General features: G+C 40.9%; 1 protein-coding gene across 1 annotated transcript in view; it reads left to right on the top strand.

Moving 5' to 3' along the window:
- Nucleotides 921-21,601, top strand: part of CDADC1 (cytidine and dCMP deaminase domain containing 1) — a 50,630-nt gene continuing 29,949 nt past the window's right edge. The window contains exons 1-4 of the mRNA XM_003357836.4: nt 921-1,134; nt 1,868-1,965; nt 13,274-13,348; nt 16,325-16,502. Of these exons, the coding sequence (XP_003357884.2) occupies nt 1,053-1,134; nt 1,868-1,965; nt 13,274-13,348; nt 16,325-16,502 (433 nt within the window). The 5' untranslated portion in view covers nt 921-1,052. The remainder of the gene's footprint in view (nt 1,135-1,867; nt 1,966-13,273; nt 13,349-16,324; nt 16,503-21,601) is intronic.

Raw genomic sequence — 21,601 nt, 5'->3', positions numbered from 1 at the left:
ACAACAAAAATGTTTTAATCAGCATTGTCTGTAACAGCAAAAAGATGGAGAGAGTGCAAATGTCTTCTGACTCAAATATGGATAAGTAAATGGTGATCTATAGCTACAATGAATACTATTATAGTGAAAATTAATGAACCATAATCATACTCATCAACACTTTAGATTCTCTCTTGAGTCTACCACAAGATGATGTACTTTTTAACGTTGGCTTTTGCTTTCATAGTCTTTGAGCAGTTTTTCTGTCTTGCTATATTTAAGTATACCAAGTTGTGATAACAGCACAAGTTGGTGATGGAAACCAGGCTCTGAGTCACTAGGGGAAGGAAGGGCTTCATTTTGAGTCCCGTCTAGGACAATTACAAAATAATAAAAAGAAATTGCACTGGACACAAATCCACAATGCCACGTTCTTCTCAGATTTTCCAGGGGCCACTTCCTCCTACCCCCGTATTGTGCAATTCCCCACAATTACGGTTCCAACTCTCAGTTCCTCATGTGTTTAATAAGAAGCACAGCGTCCCTATGGTGGTCCCCGGCACTAAATTCCCTAGGACAGGTCGCTCTCAGAGGATAGCAATCTGGACCGCCCAGCTCACCCCTCTTCGCCCTCAAATTCTCTCAGACCACAGATGGGGCAGGTTCCCATTTCAATTCTCCTTCGCTCTCTGACCCAAACTCTCAGGCGCGCGCTGCCCTCATCAGCCTGTCAGAGCCTGCGCAACCTGGGACTTCGAGCCAAGACATCCTCAAGCAACCATACTTCAGCAAAACAACAGAGTCAAATACAAGCCTGCAACGACTTACTGCACAGCGTCTCCTATCTACCCGGTCGCCGGGAAAGGAGCGGCGCGGCGCCACGGCGGCCACGCTTCCTCGTGACGTCACACAAGGCGCCCGGAAATGGCGGCCGGGCTCCTACGTCATTGGGCTGCGCCGGGGTGGCGGTTGCTGTACAGTTGCTGGGAGGGGACGAGAGGTGGAGTAGCTGGGGCAAAGATCATGCCGAATAGCGAGAGGTTTCCTGGACAGCAGAGACAGCTAGGCTGGGGATGAAAGAAGCAGGGCAGATGCAAAATCTGGAGAGCGCGGAGGCTGGGCGGTCAGTCAGCACCCAGACTGGCAGCATGACCGGTGAGTGCCTCGAACCTTGTTCCCGCCCCCCAGCCTTTCGCTCTCCTCTGTGCGTCTCCCGCGGTTTCACTTCCAGTCCCCGCTTGCCCTTCTATTCCAGTGTGTCCTATCTCCGCCCTGGGCGCGTCTCTCTCTCAGTCACCGGGATTCCTTGGCCCCGCTGCACAGGATTTTGAAGTTGCGCTCACTGCCCCCCTTTACTCTTCCTCCAGGATCTGGAGGTGGGATCTACGGGGATCGACGAGCCTGAAAATTCCCCCAACCTTGTTTTTGACTTGGTATCAAAATTAACCGCACGGGACACTTTCCTGTATTTCAACTGCTTTACCTTCAAAGGTCACCGTATTTTTAGTTCTGTGTTCTAACTGCGGCCCTTGTTGCAACGTCTCATCACAATCCAAAGTAAAACTTGCTCCACGATGACATCAGATGCTAGGAATTTTCATAACTTCTTTTGGATTGTTTCCATAGCTACCTTGATGAGTTATACTATTTTTTTTTTTCTGCCGGGTGACAGGGTCCAACTTTTGAAAGCGCCACAGGAGATTGCTGGCAAGGCGGTTGATACCAGTCTCCTGCTAAGAAAGCACTTTGATTTTCCAGTACACAAATCCTTTTTCTCTGCCTCCTGTTAAAACAGCTGAACTAGGACTTCAGCACCCAAGTAGCATTGAGCTTAGTTCTTATTTTCATCGTTGGTAAATCTTTAAGATGTTTGCCCTTTCTTTTGTAGGTGAAATACCAAGGCTTTCTAAAGTCAACCTTTTCACTCTGCTCAGTCTCTGGATGGAGCTCTTCCCAGTAGTCGAAACCCAAAGACAAAAATCTCAGGTACAATTTGTTTCCTTAGGTAATTTTTTCTTCTTAGAAAAGCAACGGTCTAGAATTTGATTTTATTGCTCCAGTTTCTGTTATACTTAAAAACAAACTCAACAAGCCTTCAAATTTGCAAAATACCTCTGTGGTTTAGTATGATACCTGTGGTTCATAGCTGTGATAGCTTCTGTTTCCAGTCTAAAAATGGAATAATTACCCTCTCAGACTGCCCTGTTCATCAGATATTGATAGCATTTTTATGTTGGTTTGGCTAAATAGATTGCTGTCTATACCACATAATTTATCACTCAATTGAATATGGTTGGTGTTTCATCTTGGTGGTTTTTTACCCTCTTCCACCAAACTAAATTGATGAAGAGAGAGACCATGTCTCATTTCACTTGGTATACCTCTTAGCATCTACTCTTATATCCATGAATGTTAATTGGTTTTGCTTCATGTAAGGAGTCTCTTTTTTGGATCTCAAAAAAGATGATCAAAACAGATTTGGAATGTAAAATAAGGCTCATCATAAAAGCCAGTGTATTGGAAGTATGTACATTGTACATCTTTTCTTTCTTCTGTTCTTGGAGCAGCAAGGTGCTCCACTCTCATCATTTTCCTACATGCTTGGAGTTAGGTTTCTTTTATACATGGAGCTTGTTTCTCACCGTTTTGGTTTAGTAGATTTCAAAGTTTGGAAAATATTATTAGGCTAAGGTAAGTATTTCAGACATTTTTAAAAATGGGAAAAAGAGGGAAAAATTATCTGTAGCTTCTCACCATTCTGACACTACGCTTTTGACATTTGGATACTTTCCTTCAATCTTTTGTTTTAAGCACAAGATTTTTTTCTTCCACTTACAAAGTAGTAATTATATTCTGCATAGGCTTGTTGAAGTTTCCAGTTTGCCAGTAATTCTGCTAAAAGGTTGCTTTAGATTTTCCACAGACACACTTTTTGTAAATCTTTAAATTCCCCCAGTGCTCTTATGAGGTCATTCATAATAATCTTTTGTTTATTTATTTATTTATTTGCATGGAAGTTCCTGGGCCAGGGATCAAACCCACACCACAGCAGCGACTCATGCTGCTGCCGTGAAAACGCAGCTGTGCCACAAGAAAACTCTCCTTTTTTTTTTTTTTGCTATTTCTTGGGCCGCTCCCACGGCATATGGAGGTTCCCAGGGGTTGAATCGGAGCTGTAGCCACCGGCCTACGCCAGAGCCACAGCAACGTGGGATCCGAGCCGCGTCTGCAACCTACACCACAGCTCACGGAAACGCCGGATCATTAACCCACTGAGCAAGGGCAGGGACCGAACCTGCAACCTCATGGTTCCTAGTCGGATTTGTTAACCACTGCGCCACGACAGGAACTCCCTTTTTTTCTTTTTAATTTTTGATGTCTTTTTTTTTTAACTGTGGGTGAGTGAGGTTGTGTATTTGACACTGGAGATACAAAAAGAAGGATGTGGTCCTTATTTTCTAATGGGGAAAAAACTAGGCATGTAAACAATTACGATATAATAGATGATGGAGTCAAGCAGAAAGTGGAAGTAGAGATGCTACCAAGACTGAAGGCTGAGGACCAGGCTTTCCACGGGGAAGTAAGGGAGGGAGTCACAGGGGAAGTTGCATTTGCACTGAGACATGAGGAATGAGTAGGTATCTGCCAAGCCGAGACACTCCACACAAGCTTGAAGAGAGACTTTGTAGTCCTCATGTTGGAGGGTAAAATTGGGTAGAGGGAAGAGACTGGATATGCGCTTAGAAAGGGAGGCAAAAGTCAGATCAGAAAAAACCTGTGCCTTGCAAGGGATTTAGATTTTGTCCTTTTAAGTATGGGAATTGCATTGAAGAATTTTAATAGGGGATTAGGGAATTCACTTTTTTTTCATTAAGACTCTACTATTTTAGGAGTTCCCCTTGTGGCTCAACAGTAAAGAACCCGACTAGTATCCATGAGGATGTGGATTCCATCCCTGGCCCTGCTCAGTGGGTTAACGTAAGTGGCTTACATTGCCGTAAGCTGTGCTGTAGGTCTCCAGTGCAGCTCAGATCTGGCATTGCTGTGGCTGTGGCTAGGCTGGCAGCTGCAGCTCAGATTCGCCCCCTAGCCTTGGGAACCTCCATATGCCGTGGGTGTGGCCCTAAATAAACAACTTCCATATGCTGTAGATGCGGCCCTAAAAAGACAAAACAAACAACTACTATTTTAAAGCGCTTTTAGTTTCATAGCAAAATTGAGGGGAAAGAGAGTTCCTGTCATGGCTCAGTGGTTAATGAATCCAACTAGCGTCCATGGTCTTGCTCAATGGATTAAGGATCCGGCGTTGCCGTGAGCCATGGTGTAGGTCTCCAGTGAAGCTCAGATGCAGCTCGATTCCCTTGTTGCTGTAGCTGTGGTATAGGCCAGCAGCTACAGCTCTGATTCAATCCCTAGCCTTGGAAACCTCCATACGCCATGGGTGCAGCCCTAAATGGACAAAAGACAAAAAAAAAAAAAAAAAAAAATTGAGGGGAAAGAACAGAGACTTCCCATATACCCCTGCACTCATGAATAGCCTCCCCATTATCCACATCTTCCCCAAGCAGTACATTGATTCATCGTTATCACCCAAAGTCTACACTATGGTTCAGTCTTGCTGTTGTACACTCTATGGATTTGGACAAAATATGATGATATATATGCATCATCATGATATGATACAGAGTATTTTCCTTGCCCTGAAAATTTCCTGGGCTCCACTTATACGTTCCTCCCTCACCCCACCCACAGGCAACCACTCATCTTTTACTGTCTCCAGTTTTGCCTTTTCCAGAATGTTATATAGTTGGAATCATATGGTATATAGCTTTTTCAGTTAGGCTTCTTTCATTTAGTAATATGCTTTTAAGTTTCCTTCAGGTCTTTTCATGACTTGATAGTCCATTTTTAACACTAAATCAGATTGCCTTGTCTGGATATACCACAATTTATTTAATCCATTCACCTTCCAAAGAACATCTTGGTTGCTTCCAAGTTATAGCAATTATGAATAAAGCTGCTGTAAACATCTGTGTACAGATTTTTGTGTGGTGATAAGTTTTTAGCTTCTTTAGGCAAATACTAAGGAGCACAATTGTGCAAAGAGTATAGTAAGGATATGTTTAGAAATTGCCAGACTGTCTTCCAAAGTGGCTGTACCATTTTGGATTCCCACCAGCAGTGAATTCCTGTTGTTGGAGTTCCTCCTGTGGCACAGTGGGATCATTGGCATTTTGGGAGCACTGGGACTCAGGTTTGATCCCCAGCCTGGCACAGTGGGTTAAGGATCCAGCGTTGCCACAGCTGTGGTTTAGGTCACAACTTCAGCTCAGATCTGATCCTTGGCCCGAGAACTCCATATGCCCCCGATGGCTCCCCTCCCCCCCCCAAAAAAGGAAAAAACAAAAGAATTGCTGTTCTACATCCTCACCAGCATTTGGTGTTGTCAGTATTCTAAATTTTGGCCATTCTAATAGGAGCAGAGTAGTATGTCGTTGTTGTTTTACTTTGCAATTCCTTGATGACATCTGATGTGGTACGTCTTTTGTATGCTTATTTCTGTCTGTACCTTCTTTAGTCAGTTGTCTGTTAGGGTCTTTGGCCCATTTTTTAATCATGTTGTTTGTTTTCTTACTGTTGAGTTTTAAGACTTCTTTATTTATTTATTTATTTATTTTGTCTTTTTGTATTTACTAAGGCCGCACCCATGGCATATGAAGTTTCCCAGGCTAGAGGTCTAATCGGAGCTGTAGCTGCCGGGCTTCACCAGAGCCACAACAACGCCAGATCCGAGCCGAGCCGCGTCTGCAACTTACACCACAGCTTACAGCAACGCTGGATCCCAAACCCACTGAGCAAGGCCAGGGATCAAACCTGCAACCCCATGGTTCCTAGTCAGATTCGTTAACCACTGAGCCACGATGGGAACTCCTTGTTTTTGTTTTTTGTCTTTTTGTATTTTTGAGATCAATCTTTTATCAGATGTGTCTTTTACAAATATTTTCTCCTAGTCTGTGACTTGTTTTCTCGTTCTCTTGACGTTAACTTTTGCTGAGTAGTTTTTGATTTTAATAAAGTCCGGCTTATCATTGATTTCTTTCATGCATCATGCTTTTGGTGTTATACTTAAAAAATCCATCACCATACTCAAGAGCATTTAGGATTTCTCATATGTTATCTTCTGGGAGTGTTGTAGTTTTGTATTTTACATGTAGGCCTATGATTCCTTTTGAGTTAATTTTTGTGAAGGATGTAAAGTCTGTGTGTGGATAGGGAATTTACTTTTCATGATCATTTAAAGTCTTTTGGAGTGGTTTTCTCTCAATTACTGTGAGAATGTCTTATAACTAGAAAACATTATTTAAAATGTTATGCATTCGTATTCTCTATTTTTCAGCCATTCCCCTATGCGCCACCCTTGCTCCACATATTAGGGACTTTGAGAAAGCTCTTCATTTTCTTTGTGGAATTTTTACTTATTTATTTATTTTTTGGGGTCTTTTTAGGGCTGCACTTTCGTCATATGGAAGTTCCCAGGCTAGGGGTCAAATCGGAGCTGTAGCCACTGGCCTACACCACAGCCCCAGCAACACCAGATCTGAGCCATGTTTGTGACCACAGCTCACAGCCACGCCGGATCCTTAACTCTCTGAGCAGGGCCAGGGGGTCAAACCTTCATCCTCCTGGGTACTAGTCAGATTCGTTTCTGCTGAGCTACAACATAAACTCCTCTTCATGGATTTTGAAGTCTTTTATTCTTTCAACTTGTTCCTAGCTTAGTATTATTTTATGAAAGTAGAAGATTTCTAAACTGTTGGGTTTTTTGTTTGTCTTGAAGAAAGATTAGAAGCAAATGTTTAGGGATTGAAGCCTTTTAAAAGTGCATTTAAGAGTTCTCTTGTGGTTCAGCAGATTGAGGATCCAGTGTTGTCACTACTGTGGCTTAGGTTGCCGCTGTGGCATGGGTTTAGTCCCTGGCCTGGGAACTTCCATATGCCATAGGTGCAGCCAAAAAAAAGAGTGCCTTTAAAAAGCTGGGCTTAAAAAAAAATGCTGGGCTTGGAGTTCCCATTGTGGCCCAGCGGTAATAAACCCAACTAGTATACATGAGGTTGTAGGTCTGATCCCTGGCCTTGCTCAGTGTGTCGGGAATCTGGCATTGCTGTGGCTGTGGTGTAGGCCAGCAACTGTCGCTCTGATTCAACCCCTAGTCTGGGAACTTCCATGTGCTGCAAGTGCGGCCCTAATAAGCAAAAAAAATAGGACTTTCCAAAGCAATGTTATTCAACCATGAGGTGGGAGGACATCCTGCCATTCGCAACACCATAAATAGACTTTGACCACATTATGCTGAATGAGATAAGTCAGACAGAGAAAGACAAATACTGTGTGATCTCATTTTTAAGTGGAATTTGGGAAAGCCAGACTCAGAGAGAGTAAAAAGGTGTTTACCATGGGCTAGGGTACAGGGGACAGGACAGATGTTGTTTAGGGGTATAAACATGAGTAGTAAATAAGCCCTGGAGATATGCTTAGTGCCTTTGAATGTCGATAACAATATTGTATTATAATCATCACATGTGCTAAGAGACCAGGACTTAGTTATTCCAACTACTAAAAAGCAGTGAGTAGTTAAGTAACCTGTGATAGAGGTGCAAATTATTGCCACAATGGCAATCATATTAGAATATATGAATAAATTAATATGTTATACACCTTAATTTTACACAGCATTAATGTCAAATATATTTCCATTAAAAATAAATACATTAATTAAAAACTGGGCTTTTTAACAGATTGAGTAATAATTTTGAAGAACCTTTTTTAATTTTAATTTTTAATTAAAAATAATTTTTTTGGAGTTCCTGTCATGGCACAGTGGAAACAAATCCAACTAGGAACCATGAGGTTGCAGGTTTGATCCGTGGCCTCGCTCAGTGGGTTAAGGATCCAGTGTTGCCGTGGCTCTGGTGTAGGCCGGCAGCTGTAGCTCTGATTGGACCCCTAGCCTGGGAACCTCCATATGCTGCAGGTACGGCCCTGAAAAGATAAAAGACAGAAAATAAATAAATAAAATTTTTGGGGCTGCACCTGCAGCATCTGAACATTCCAGAGCCAGGGATGGCACCTGTGCCACAGCGGCAACTCAAGCTGCTGCAGCGACAATACCAGATCCTTAACCTGCTACACTACAAGAGAGCTCCTGAAGAATCATTTTTTAGTAATCAAGATTTGGTCTCATTTTAATCCATTCACACATACCACACACTCACGCACGCGCACATGCACACGCACACGCACATACATTAGAATGCATCCTGTGTTAAAATTGAATTATTTTTCAACAGATGGGTATTAAATAAATAATTCCACTACAAATTGCACATGATGCTCTTAGGGTTAAGTAAGATCTTTTTCCTATTAAGAGAAGAAAATATTCTTTAAGCTAAAGTAATAAATTTGTTTCACTTAAATTGTTTATTCTGCTTTTGCTCTACCAAGTAAGTCAGAGAAACTGTAAGGTGCAGGTTGACATGTACTTGTGTTGGGAACATTGCTCTTGACAAACCTTTGTTTTTTTAAAAGTAAAATATTTTTGGGAGTTCCCGTCGTGGCTCAGTGGTGAACGAATCTGACTAGGAACCATTGAGGTTGCGGGTTTGATTCCTGGCCTTGCTCAGTGGGTTAAGGATCCAGCATTGCCATGAGCTGTGGTGTAGGTCACAGATGCAGCTTGGATCCCGCGTTGCTATGGCTCTGGCGTAGGCTGGTGGCTACAACTTCAATTCGACCCCTAGCCTGGGAACCTCCACATGCTATGGGAGCAGCCCTAGAAAAGGCAAAAAGACAAACAAACAACAACAAAAAAGTAAAATATTTTTGTGTTTTAAGAAAGTAATATATGTTTATTATTTATGAAATATACAGAAGAAAAAAAAAATCCATTGTAATTTCACCACGTAGAGACGGCTAATGTTTTTGTGTTGTTTCTCAATCTTTTTTTCACTATTTCCTTTACTCATTTGATACCAATTAATTCTGGATCCTGCCCTTTTCACTTAAAGTAGGAAAGTGCTCATGGTGTAATACTGTTATAAACTGGGTGGCAACGTAGTCTAGTGGTTTGGGAGTAGCCAGTGGTTTTGCAGTTAGTGCCTGGGTTCCGATCTTGGCTCCACCCCTTACTAGTTGTGTAACCTTGGGTGAGTTTACTTTACCTCTGTGTCAACTTCCTCATCTGTAGAATGGAATGTTACTGGTACTTACTACATGGAGCTTTTCTGGAAAATGACAATATTTGTAAAGGTCTTATATAATGCCTCGCTTATGCTATGTACTATATGTGCTTGTTACTTTTATTTTAAAAATTCAGTTTATTTAAACATTTTTGGCGGTTGACCAGTTTCTTCCACCCCTACCCCTACCTTTGTCAGCTATAAGTTTGTTCTCTGTGTATAAGCTTGGGAGATTTGTTTGTTTGTTTGTTTTTAGACCCCACATATAAGAGAAATTGTATAGTATTTATCTTTGTCTGACTTATTTCACTTAGCATAAAGCCCTTGAGATCCCTCTGTGTTCTTGCGGATAGCAAGATTTCATTATGTTTTATGACTAAATAATATTCTGGGGGGGTGTGTGTGTGTGTACCACAGTTTCTTTATCTGTTCATCTGTTGATGGATACTTAGATTGTTTCTATGTTTTGGCTATTGTAAATAATGCTGCAGTGAACATCAGGGATGCATATAGCTCTTCAGGTTGGTTTTTTCATCTTCTTTGGATAAATGTCCAGAAGTGAAACTGCTGGATCATATTGTAGTTCTAGTTATAACTTCTAGAGGAACATCTACACTGTTTTCCATTACGCCTAAGCCCTTTTACACTCCCACCAACAGTGCACAAGGGTTCCCTTTTCGCCACATCCTCACCAACACTTGATAACTTCTGGTCTTCTTGATAATAGCCATTATAACAGGTGTGAAGTGAGACCTTATTGTGGTTTTGATTTTCATTTCTCTGATGATTAGTGATGTAGAGCATCTTTTCGGGTACCTGTGGCCCTTGTGTATATCTTCTTTGGAATATGTCCATTCAGATCTTCTGCCCATTTTTTAATTGTATTTGTTGGGTTTTTGCTATTGATCTGTGTGAGTTCTTTATGTATTTTATTTTATTTTAAAAAATTTTTGTTTTTTATTTCTTGGCTTTTTAGGGCCACACCTGCAGCATATGGAGGTTCCTAGGCAAGGGGTCAAATCAGAGCTGGAGCCACTGGCCTATGCCAAGCTGTAGTAGCACCAGATCCAAGCCGCATCTGTGACCTACACCACAGCTCATGGCAACACCAGATCCTTAACCCACTAAGCCAGGCTAGGGATCGAACCTGTGTCCTCCTGGATGCTAGTCAAATTAGTTTCCACTGAGCCTCAGTGGGAACTCCTATACATTTTAGATATTAGTCTTTTGTCAGATAGGTGATTTGCATATATTTTCTACCATTCAATAGATTGCCTTTTTTCATTTTCTTATAGTTTCTTTTGCTGTGCAAAAGCTTTTTCATTTGTTATATTCTCACTTGTTTATAAACTTTTGCTTTTGTGGCTTTTACTTTTGGTGTCAGATTAAAAAAATTGCCAAAACCTATGTCAAGGAACTTACCATCTGTTTTCTTCTGGGAGTTTTATGGTTTTTATTATCATTTTACTGTCATCTTAATGATTATATAACAGTGCATTGTATCAATGTAACACGTCCCCTTATTATTGTACATTTAGATGGTCTATAATATTTTTACCAGCCTTAGGGTATTATTAACTACAACTGCTTCTGACTATGACTGCTGTTTAGGGTTTTCTGTGTTAAATATTTACACTATATGGGTGTGCCTTGAAGATTGTTCAGGAAGGTATATACTGAGTATACGGAGTAAGAATTTTTAATAATCCAGCCTAAAACTAGATAAATGAGTGGGAGAGAAACTAATTATTAATGAGACTTCCAAGGGAAAAAACCTGCAATTAAAAGTTTTAGAAGTTGAGTACTATTGAACGTGGCTGTCATTTAAAAATAATTATCTCTCCTGTTGGCTCATAGTTTTACATTTTAGTTAAGTAAGACTTATTCAAGTTGCCCGAATATTACGTTAGTAAGATTATAATAACTGCATTGTTCCCTCATATTTCTCTATACATCATATACTCCCAGCTCTTCCCATTGTGTCTTTTGGTACCTTGTTTTTATGCTAAAAGACCTCACATGCTTTTCTAGAGCAGAATTCCTATAGCATAATGGCGAGGACAGTGGATTTGGGGCTCAGATCCATGCTTACCCCCTTATGAGCTATGTGACCATGGTTGAGCTATTTAATCTCTCTCCACAATTTCTTCATTTGGAAAAAGGGAATAACCATAGCTACTTCATAAAGGTGTGAGTATTAAATGAGCTAATTTAGGGCCTAATACGTGGTAAACACTCGGTAAAAGTGAGGTGTTACTGCTGTCACACGGGCATTCATCATCATCATCACCACTGTTACCACGGCACCCCTCACTTCACTGCCAGCATCGTTGCTTCCTCCCCTTCCTCTTCTGCCTGAACATTCCCAGAACATGGCTTTTCTTGTAAACGTCTCAAAAGTTACCCCTTTTCTAGTGTCCAGCACTTGTTTCAGAAGACTAAGAGGTCAACCTTCACCGAGTTTGCCATTCCTACTTTGAAACTTTCTCCAGTAAGGAGTTCCTGTTGTGACGCAGCAGAAACGAATCCGACTAGGTTGATTCATGAGGTTGCGGGTTCGATCCCTGGCCTCGCTCAGTGGGTTAAGGATCCAGCGTTGCCGTGGGCTGTAGTGTAGGTCGCGGACACGGTTCCGATCTGGCGTTGCTGTGGCTCTGGTGTAGGCCAGAGGCAACAGCTCCAATTAGACCCCTAGCCTGGGAACCTCCACATGCCATGGGTGTGGCCTTTTCCAAAAGAGAAGGAAAAGAGACTTTCTCCAATGTATTACATATCCCGCCTGTGGTGAGGCTCACAGAATCCTGATGTTTCACCCTGTCATCTACTTACCTTATAGTCACGTTACTGTGTTCATAAATCTTACACTCTGTAATACTTACATCCTAAGCAACGATGTTTATGGCTGGAGCATAGCAAGGGTTCAATAATTATTTATTGAATTAATAAATGAAGAATAAATCTGCTGTGAACATTGTGTTTAAAAGCTGGTTGAATGGATGGATGGATGAATGAATTTATCCTTTGTCTCAAAACTTTCTACTTCAAGTTTTACCCTGCCCCCCTTCTTTGGCTGCCCTGTGGCATATGGAGTTCCAGGCCAGAGATCAGACCCACGCTGCAGTTGTGGCCTACACTGCAGCTGCAGCAACACCAGATCCTTAACCCACTGTGCCAGGCCAGGAATTGAACCTGTGTCCCAGTGCTCCAGAAAGGACACAGTTTAAAAAAAAGTTTTACTTTTAGAGTAGACTTACGGACATTCCTGTGTTAGCGTTGACAAAGTTCATGGCTTCAAATGACACAGATTTATATTCTTAGAGTTCTGTAGGTCACAGATCCAAAATAGATCTCACAAGGCTAAAGTCAAAGTGTTGGCAGGACTGCATTCCTTCTAGGGAACAATCAGTTTCCTTAGCTTTTCCAGCTTCTAGAGGCTGCCTACATTCCTTGGCTCCCATCTTCAGTGCCAGCAATGGTGGAATAAGTCTTTGTCATGTTGCATCACTCTGACCCTCACTCTCCTGCCTCCCTCTTTTACTTATAAGGACCCTTGTGATTTACTTTGGGCCCACCCAGATCATCCAGGTCAAGCTATTCATCTCAAGATGATGAGCAGCCTTAATTCCATATGCAGCCCTGCAAGTAATAGCCACAGGCTCCAGGGGGTCTTTGGGCAGCCGTTATTCTGCCTACCACAATCCATATCTCATACCCTTGCTACAGATTTCCTTACCTTCCCAATACCAGATAATTTACCTCTGCTCCCCTTTCGTTCTTCTTACCCATAGCCACACTCAGATTTTTCCATTGCTCAAAACGGCCCCATCTCTGAAAACTTAAACTACAGAATTTTATTTTTAGTTCTGTGTTTTGGAAAAGTATGTTGGGGCCAGGTTAAGTAGTCTGAACTTGAACCTGAACAAAGCAGGAAGTCATTGCAGAGTTTCATCAAGAAAAAAAAATGAATGGCTACAGCCAAAAAAACCTTTAAATATAGGAAATATTGAATTAATCATATGTCTTGCTAATCTTTTTTTTTTCCTTAATCTTTTTATTAGGAAAAAGAGGAGGGAAAGCATGGACCCTTAGGAGATAATGAAGAGATGGCCAGAGTATCTACTGATAAAAAACAGGTAAATTTTTATGATTTTTTAAAAAGACATAAGTGCTCGTAATAACACAGCAAAAGGAATGGTATAAAGTACAATAAAAGTCCCTTTTATGCTCAAGTTCTCTGTTCCTACTTCCAAGAGAGTTTTTGTATATTCTTCTAAAAATTATGCATTTCCAAGACTGTACATGTCTCTCCAAAGGTGGGTCTGGAGGAGAGAATAGAGTATTAAGTATTGTACAATACATTCCTACAACTTGCTCTTTTTAAAAAAAATTTCAAATCTCACACTTGTCACCTTCCCCTCTAAGTTCATATAGATGTTGAGAAACACTCTTGCATGTTCTCTCAGACTCCAGCACATCCTGCTGGTCTTGCCAAGAATGCAAGGCCCTAAGTGTTCTTTGCCTAGGCCATTTCTCAGAATTGTGTTTGCCGCAAGCAACCTTGAGGGTTGAGGTACTATCTTCCCCTGAAACGGAGAACGGATTTGCTGACCCTTTGAGATAAAACACAGCCGAATTCCTCTCCTATAACACAACCCACTTCACATCCAGGAATCCGTATGAGCCCATCTGCACGACCCCTGTGGGGCTTGTAGGCGGGGAGCCGTCCCACACAGGACGCTCACATGGCTTGCTGTGCTGCGAACCACAGACCCAGGAGGTTCCTGTCTTCTGCTAGCATCCAAGAAACAATAGCAGGCTAACTACTGGCTTGGAAGTAGAGTAGATCAAAGCCCAGACCTGACAAGATGAACCTTGTTCTTTTTCATATTGCATAGTGTATCCTTGCTATTTTAATCCTTTGAGTTTTCCAGAGAGATTCTGATTCATTGGGTATGAAGTGGAGCCAAAACATGTATATTTTGATGATTCTGGTGTACATTCCTGGAGATTTTCTGATTGTTTCTGAGAACGAGTCTCTAAAATGCCCAGCAAGAATATAGAAATAATTTATTTTAAAATATTTAGATGTTTTTAATTACTAAGAAAGGCAAAAGGGAAAAAGTAGTGACTCGCCAGTTAAGTAAACGTGCTAGTGTTCACATGCCAAACACACTGTCCTCTTTTGCCTGTGTTTTCATGTAAAACTGTGACTAGGAGTACATAGCCGACTTGCCAAGATATGAGTAAAATGAAGCAAAGTCAGGATCTAGAACAGTGCTTCTCTGCAAATATTCCGTCTTCTGGGAGTTGTAGTAAGTGGAAGTACTGAAATGGAACGCAACTTAGACTTTTATTGGTTTGGTTTTATTTTAGGTTTGGGATGAATAAACCCTGGTCTCAAACTGGATATTTTGGACTTAGCCAGAAACAAAATGGGAAAAAAAAAACAAAAAAAACATGTTTTCTGAAATGAAAAGGGCTCTAGACAAAGAAAGTGATAAATTTAGCCTAAAAGATTGTTCAGTTAAAAAAATGAATTGATAGTATGCCTCCCATTCTTTAGAAATTACTTTTTAAAAAGTCTTTTGTAGCCAGGGTTTCTAGCTTTATTTCTGTCTACTTAACTACTTAGAAAATCTAAGGCTAAAATCATTTAATTGCAGCCATTTCTATTGGCCACAATTGATTCAGCTTAATAATATAAGCTCAAGTCTGCTGATTTTTTTTTTTTTTTTTTTTTGGACACCCCCATGGCATATGGAAGTTCCCAGACTAGAGGCTGAATTGGAACTACAGCTGCTGGCCTACACCACAGCCACAGCAGCTTGGATCTGAGCCTCGTCAGTGACCTGCACCACAGCTCCAGCAATGCTGGATCCCTGACCCACTGAGCGAGGCCAGGGATCCAACCCGAATCCTCATGGATATTAGTCAGATTTGTTTCCGCTGAGCCACTACAGGAACTCCCTGCTGAGATTTTTTTTTTTTTCTTTGGCTAGGCCCATGGCATGTGAAAGTTCCTGGGCCTGGGACTGAACTCAAGCCACAGCAGTGATAATGCCAAAACCTTAAGCACTAGGCCACCAGGAAACTCATGAGATCTTTTGATAAGACTGCATCATTGATAGTTTTTTTTTTTTTATTTATTGAAACTTGCTGGAGTTATTTAGAAGTAGATACTAACATACACTTTGTGTTTAAGGAACGTTAAAAATCTTAAGAAACTTTGGGGTGGGAGGTAAAAGTGTTCAAGGTAAATTTAAAGCTTATTTACGTTAAATTAATTTGATTATGTATTTATTATGTTTTGGCCACACCCCCAGCATATAGAGTTCTGGGCCAGGGACTGTATCGAAGCCGCAGCTCCGATGCGGGATGACCTCTGCTGTAGTTCTCTGCCTTGTACTGCTTCTGGGTCTTTCAGAAAATCATGCAAACTCTCTGGGGTTCGCTTACCCATGTGTAAAAATCACAGGGTTTTTCCTTTTATTTAGAAGCTTAATATTAAATAGTCTGAGACTTGGAGTTCCCATCGTGGCGCAGTGGTTAGCGAATCCGACTAGGAACCATGAGGTTGCGGGTTCGATCCCTGCCCTTGCTCAGTGGGTTAACGATCCGGCGTTGCCGTGAGCTGTGGTGTAGGTTGCAGACACGGCTCAGATCCAGCGTTGCTGTGGCCCTGGTGTAGGCCAGCGGCTTCAGCTCCGATTAGACCCCTGGCCTGGGAATCTCCATATGCCGCGGGAGCGGCCCAAGAAATGGCAAATAGACAAAAACAAAAAAATAAAATAAAATAAAATAAATAGTCTGAGACTTAATGCTAGAAGAAACAAGTCAAATTGACTTGGTTATTGCTCTTTACTAGGTTAAAATATATTATTTTTTACTGGGATAAATGTATGATAATTGAATGTTTAATTGTTTGGTTTAGAAAGCCTAGATTTTGAAAATTTCTGGTATAACATCAACAGTAAACTTTAAGAAAAATTTTGAACATTTTGAGAAATGTGTTTTGATCATTTTAGTAATAAGTATAATCCATGATATGCTCATTAAATGTTAAAACTAATCACATAAATTATAAATTATTATTTTGTATCTTAACGTAGGTGAAGAGAACTGGTCTCGTGGTCGTGAAAAACATGAAAATTGTTGGTCTCCACTGTTCTAGTGAAGATTTACATGCTGGGAAAATTGCTCTGATAAAACATGGGTCAAGGCTGAAAAACTGTGATCTTTATTTTTCCAGAAAACCATGTTCTGCTTGTTTGAAAATGATTGTAAATGGTAAGTGCAAACAAGGCCTTTGTTGGGGATTAATAGCATTTATCTTAGAACAAAGTAAGTGGGAACAAATTGCCTAAACTCCACTGAGATAATTTAGAAATGTAAATATATATCTGAAGACAGTTTGATATCCATAAGAAGGAAAGTCAGAAAATAGGGATTTTGGTCTCAGCTCTGTCACTAACTAGCTAGGTGACCATTCTTGAATTGGTAGACTAACACTAGCTGCTGTAGCAGAAAACACCGAAATTTCGGTGGCTTAAACTAGATGCTCATCACCCGTGTAATAGTCCAGTGCAGGTGTTGGTGAACAGCAGACAGCTCTTCTCCATGTGGTTGATTCATGGGCCTAGGCATTGTCTGTCTTATTGCTACTGTCATCTCTTCGAGCCTTGAGTCTTCTGCATCTAGAGATAGAAAGAGTAGAGAAGCATACCTGCTTCCTAAAAATCCTGGCCTGAAAGTCAAGCTATCATTTGTGTTCGTATCCACCGTGGAAACTGTATTTCCTGGCGGGGCAGCTATCTCCCAGTGACTTCTCTCCCCTTTGGAAGGAGGAGCACAAATTATTAATGTGCAGATCTCCATCCCTGCCACACCAGACCACTCACTAAACCTCTGTGCTTATGATTCTACTTTGTACACAGGTAAGCATTCAGACCATTCTCCGATTTAAAAAATACCGTATCTTTTCGGAACTTCCTGGTGATGCACTGCATTGAAGACCCAGCATTGTCACTGCTCTGGGGTCACTGCTGTGGTGTGAGTTTGATCCCTGACCCAGGAACTTCCACATGTGATGGACACAGCCAAAAAAACCAAAAAAAAAACCATATATATATATGATCTTTTTTACTTAGGCACTTATGAATTATATATTTGGTCTTTATTCCATTCTGAGCACAAAGCAACTAAAATCCTTTTAATTTCCTGAATGATCAGCATGATAAAGGTGTCTTTTGTTATTCATATCAAGTCCATTTCAACCACTACTGAGTTTATATCAATGAGGTAACTTTTGGGAATCCCAGAATGGTCTGGTTGCCAAGGAAACCACCCAGGTGATTAGAAGTGCCACGAATAAACTTTCAACTTTATCCCCCTAGACCTCTGAGGAGGAGGCCAAACCCAATTTAGTGTAACACATCATCTGGTAGCAAATGAGTAATACAGGCTGAAAGTGGTATATGAGCTCAGCGGAGAAATAGTGATCCCTGCAGGTTGGCGTGTCATGAAAAGCTGGGGCTTAAGCTGGATCTTCATGGATCAGATGTAGAGGAGGAAGAACATATTTCTGGTCAGGGGGACAACACATGTGGGGTCGTCAGGTTATGAGAAGCAAGGTTCTAGAGGTCAGCGTTTGAAGTGGAAATTATTCTTGCAGAGAATAGTGGCAGATAGATTATAATGATAGGTTGGGGCTTTAGTGGAGAACTTTGAAAGTCTGCCTGGCCTTTGGGCTTTATCTTATAGACCTCTTTCCTAAACTTGTTTTGAGGAAGAACTGTTTTTGTTTATATCAAAGTCTTAAGAGGAGGAGTTCCCTTGTGACTCAGGGCATTAAGGATCCAGCATCGTCTCTGCAGCAGCTCAGGACGCTGCTGTGGTGCTGGTTCATTCCCTGACCTGGGAACCTCCAGATGCCATGGGTGTGGCCAAAAAAAAGTTAAGAGTAATGATCTGATCAGTGATGAGAGCTGCCCTGAGCTACAAGTGGAAGCGATAGAGGAAACAAACGGTCACGTGGCCAGAGCCTCCTGGCCTGCAACAAGTATTTCAAGCAGGTAGGTAGCTGTCTATGATAAGTTATTAGATTCTGTAGTCTTTTCCCTGAAGAGAGAAGATAAGCGTGATAGTGGGGGGGTGCAGTTTTTTCTCCTTTTCCCAGTAAACTGAGCAGACTGGATATTCATTTTATCATTTGTGTTAATTGACTTATAATTCCTGTTACAGATAATGTGGAGCCATTGAAGGCTTTTGAACGGGATGTAACATGATTAAGACAATTGTTTTTTGTTGTTAATGAATTAGAACATGGGAAGATAAGTTAAGAGCTTGATTAATAGCCTGTTGCATTAGGTAAGGTGTAAAATAGGTCGGGAAGTTCCTGTTGTGATTCACTGGGTTAAGAACCTGACCAGCATCTGTGAGGATGTGGGTTTGATCTCTAGCCTTGCTCAGTGGGTTAAGGATGTGGCATTGCTGCAAGCTGAAGCATAGGTCACAGATGCAGCTTGGATTTAGTGTTGCTGTGGCTGTGACAAGGACCGATGGCTGTGGCTCTGATTTGACCCCCAGCCTGGGAACTTCCATATGCAGAGAGTGTGGTCCTAAAAAGAAAAAAAAAAAAAAAATAGGGTTCAGGTGGTGGCATTGATCTAGAAAGGATAAGAATGTGAAAGAACCAAACATTTTTTGACTGATCTCTTCTAGAATCAAGAGAAAAGAATGAATGAAAGTTGTGTCTTGCTCTGAGTCGCCTATGCTTGAAGTACTCTTAGTAGCCTAAGAACCAAGAATTTAAAAATAGGGGAGTGCAGATCTTTCAGCACTGCTCGATGTCTTTGAGTTCACATGTTTAAAACTGACAAGAGAGATGATGAAGTGTGGAAAATCAGAAAGGACGTGCAATGGAAATGCTTTTATGGTATTAGAACCATATATAAATAAAATTGCTATGTTTGATTAGGCTTATATATTTTCTAGTTATCTTGGAAAGGGGCATGGTTTAACCCCATGCTATAGCTAACATACTTTAGTTATGTTATGATTATAGTTACTGTTACCTCAGCTACCAAGCAAACATTTTTTTTTTCCTTAGGGCCACAGTTATGGCATATGGAAGTTCCCAGGCTAGGTGTTGATTTGGAGTTTCAGCTGCTGGCCTGTGCCACAGCCACAGCAACACCGTATCCAAGCCACATCTGCGACCTACGGCACAGATTTTGGCAGTGTGAAATCCTTAACCCACTGAGTGATGCCAAGGATCAAACCCGCATCCTCATGGATACTGGTCAGGTTCTTAACCCACTGAGCCACAATGGGAACTCCATGCCCTTTAATATAGCAGTACAAAAAGTTTGTTGATGTGTTTTTAGATTCTACATTTTAATTCACATCTGTCCCTTCTCAAAATTTTATGTAATGTGAAAGAAGAATATTCGTAATTATCTGAAATGGCTGTTAAAATACTCCTTTTTATTTTTTGTCTTTGTCTTTTTATGGCCACACCCAAGGCATATGGAGGTTCCAAGGCTAGGGGTCCATTCGGAGCTGCAGCCAGTGGCCTACACCACAGCCACAGCAACGCGGGATCCAAGCCACATCTGTGACCTACACCACAGTCCATGGAAACACCGGATCACTGACCCACTGAGCGAGGCCAGGGATCAAACCAATGTCCTCATGGATGCTAGTCAGGTTCGTTAACCACCGAGCCACGACAGGACTCCTAAAATACTCCTTTTTAAATTGCGTATAGTGTTTGGCTGGACACTTTTCAAATACTTCAGTGAAAACTTATGGTAGCAAATTGAAAGCAGCAGATTTGAGAATCCCACTGTCTTATCTTCAGCCAGAAAATAAAGAGATTTGTATAAACTTACTGTCATTCTTCTCAGCTAGTTTTTGTTATTTTGGAAAACATAGTTATTTTTTTATTGAACCCTGTTGTTTATATTAATTTATAAGTTCCTTATTGCTCTTTTTAAATGAATTAATATTTTAAAGTTTTGTTTTAATTTTATAAAACAGTATAATCCACATAAACCAAAACTCTTTGGGGTCCTCATTGATTTTTTTTTTGCTTTTTTTGCTTTTTAGGGCCACACTCTAGGCACATGGAAGTTCCCAGGATAGGGGTCAAATCAGAGCTACAGCTGCTGGCCTACACTACAACCATAGCAACACTAGATCTGAGCCATGTCTGTGACCTACACCACGGCTCACAGCAACTCCAGATCCCTGACCCACTGAGTGAGGCCAGGAATTTAACTTGAATCCTCATGGATACTAGTCGGGTTCATTTCTGCTGAGCCACAATGGGAACTCCCCCTCATTGATTTTTAAGAGTGTAACGTGGTCTGAGACCAAAACCTTTGAGAATCTTTGCTGTAGCATTTGCTACTGGTCCATGAAACGTTATTCAAACATTAGTCATCCCCTCTTCACCCTTGAATCAAGATTGCTAGAAATAACCAGAATGCTGAGATGAAGTGCTGACCATCACACTGGTTAGGAAATGGATTATGAGAACTGCATAGAGGGAACGTGAAACAGGCAGAGGAAGTATTCTGATAATAGCTTTGAGGTCTTCAAAATTACTTTACATCCCAAGCCACAGCAAGAGTCAGTAGTAGCAGGGAGTAGCTAGAAATGTGCATTTGTTTATCTTGAATTTTCTAGTTCATCTCTTACTTTGAATGCAGAAAGCCAGTGAGCTATCTGTCTATGCACTTCTGGGTACAATCATCAAAAACATAAACTCCTCTCCTGGTGGGAATTACCTGCGATACTAGCAAAGGAATTTCTTTGTTGAAAAATGCTAATTAATTGATGAACATTTGCATGCTTAATTCTGTATAAGGCATCTCATTGTTTCATCTCAAACACAAAAAACTTTTTTCATGTTATCCAGCTTTGCTTTCTCTTTTGTAAATTGTCTCTTCGTATCTTTTGTCTCTCTTGAGGCCTTATTGTTCTTGTTAATTCATATGTGCTCTTAATTAAATCTGTATATTAAAGATTACTGACATTTTCTCTGTCTTGAAAAATGTTCCTTCTGGTTTATTGCTTTGTCTTTGACTTTGTGGACTTAAAGATCATTAATACTGTCTTTTTCTCCCTCTGCTTCCCTGCTGCCCTCACATTGTAAATTCAATGTGGATGTTTTTAGATCAATGTATTTTATTATGAGGAGGACTATACTGTGTTAAACCACTCCCCTCTTTTGGCCATTTAAAATTTTCTGGTTTTTTTTACAGTTTTAAACAATGCTACACTAATATATGCATGCATGAATTTTCTTTTGTCTTTATTTCACATGTTTTCTTAGAAGAGCTTCCCAGAGAAAGAATTTAGACTACAGGTACATTTGTAAT

Source organism: Sus scrofa, chromosome 11 (assembly GCF_000003025.6).
Source record: "Sus scrofa isolate TJ Tabasco breed Duroc chromosome 11, Sscrofa11.1, whole genome shotgun sequence".
In the NCBI taxonomy this organism is placed as follows: Eukaryota; Metazoa; Chordata; class Mammalia; order Artiodactyla; family Suidae; genus Sus; species Sus scrofa.
The sequence above is the reverse complement of the archived record's forward strand: the minus strand, read 5'-3'. Positions and strand labels throughout refer to the sequence as shown.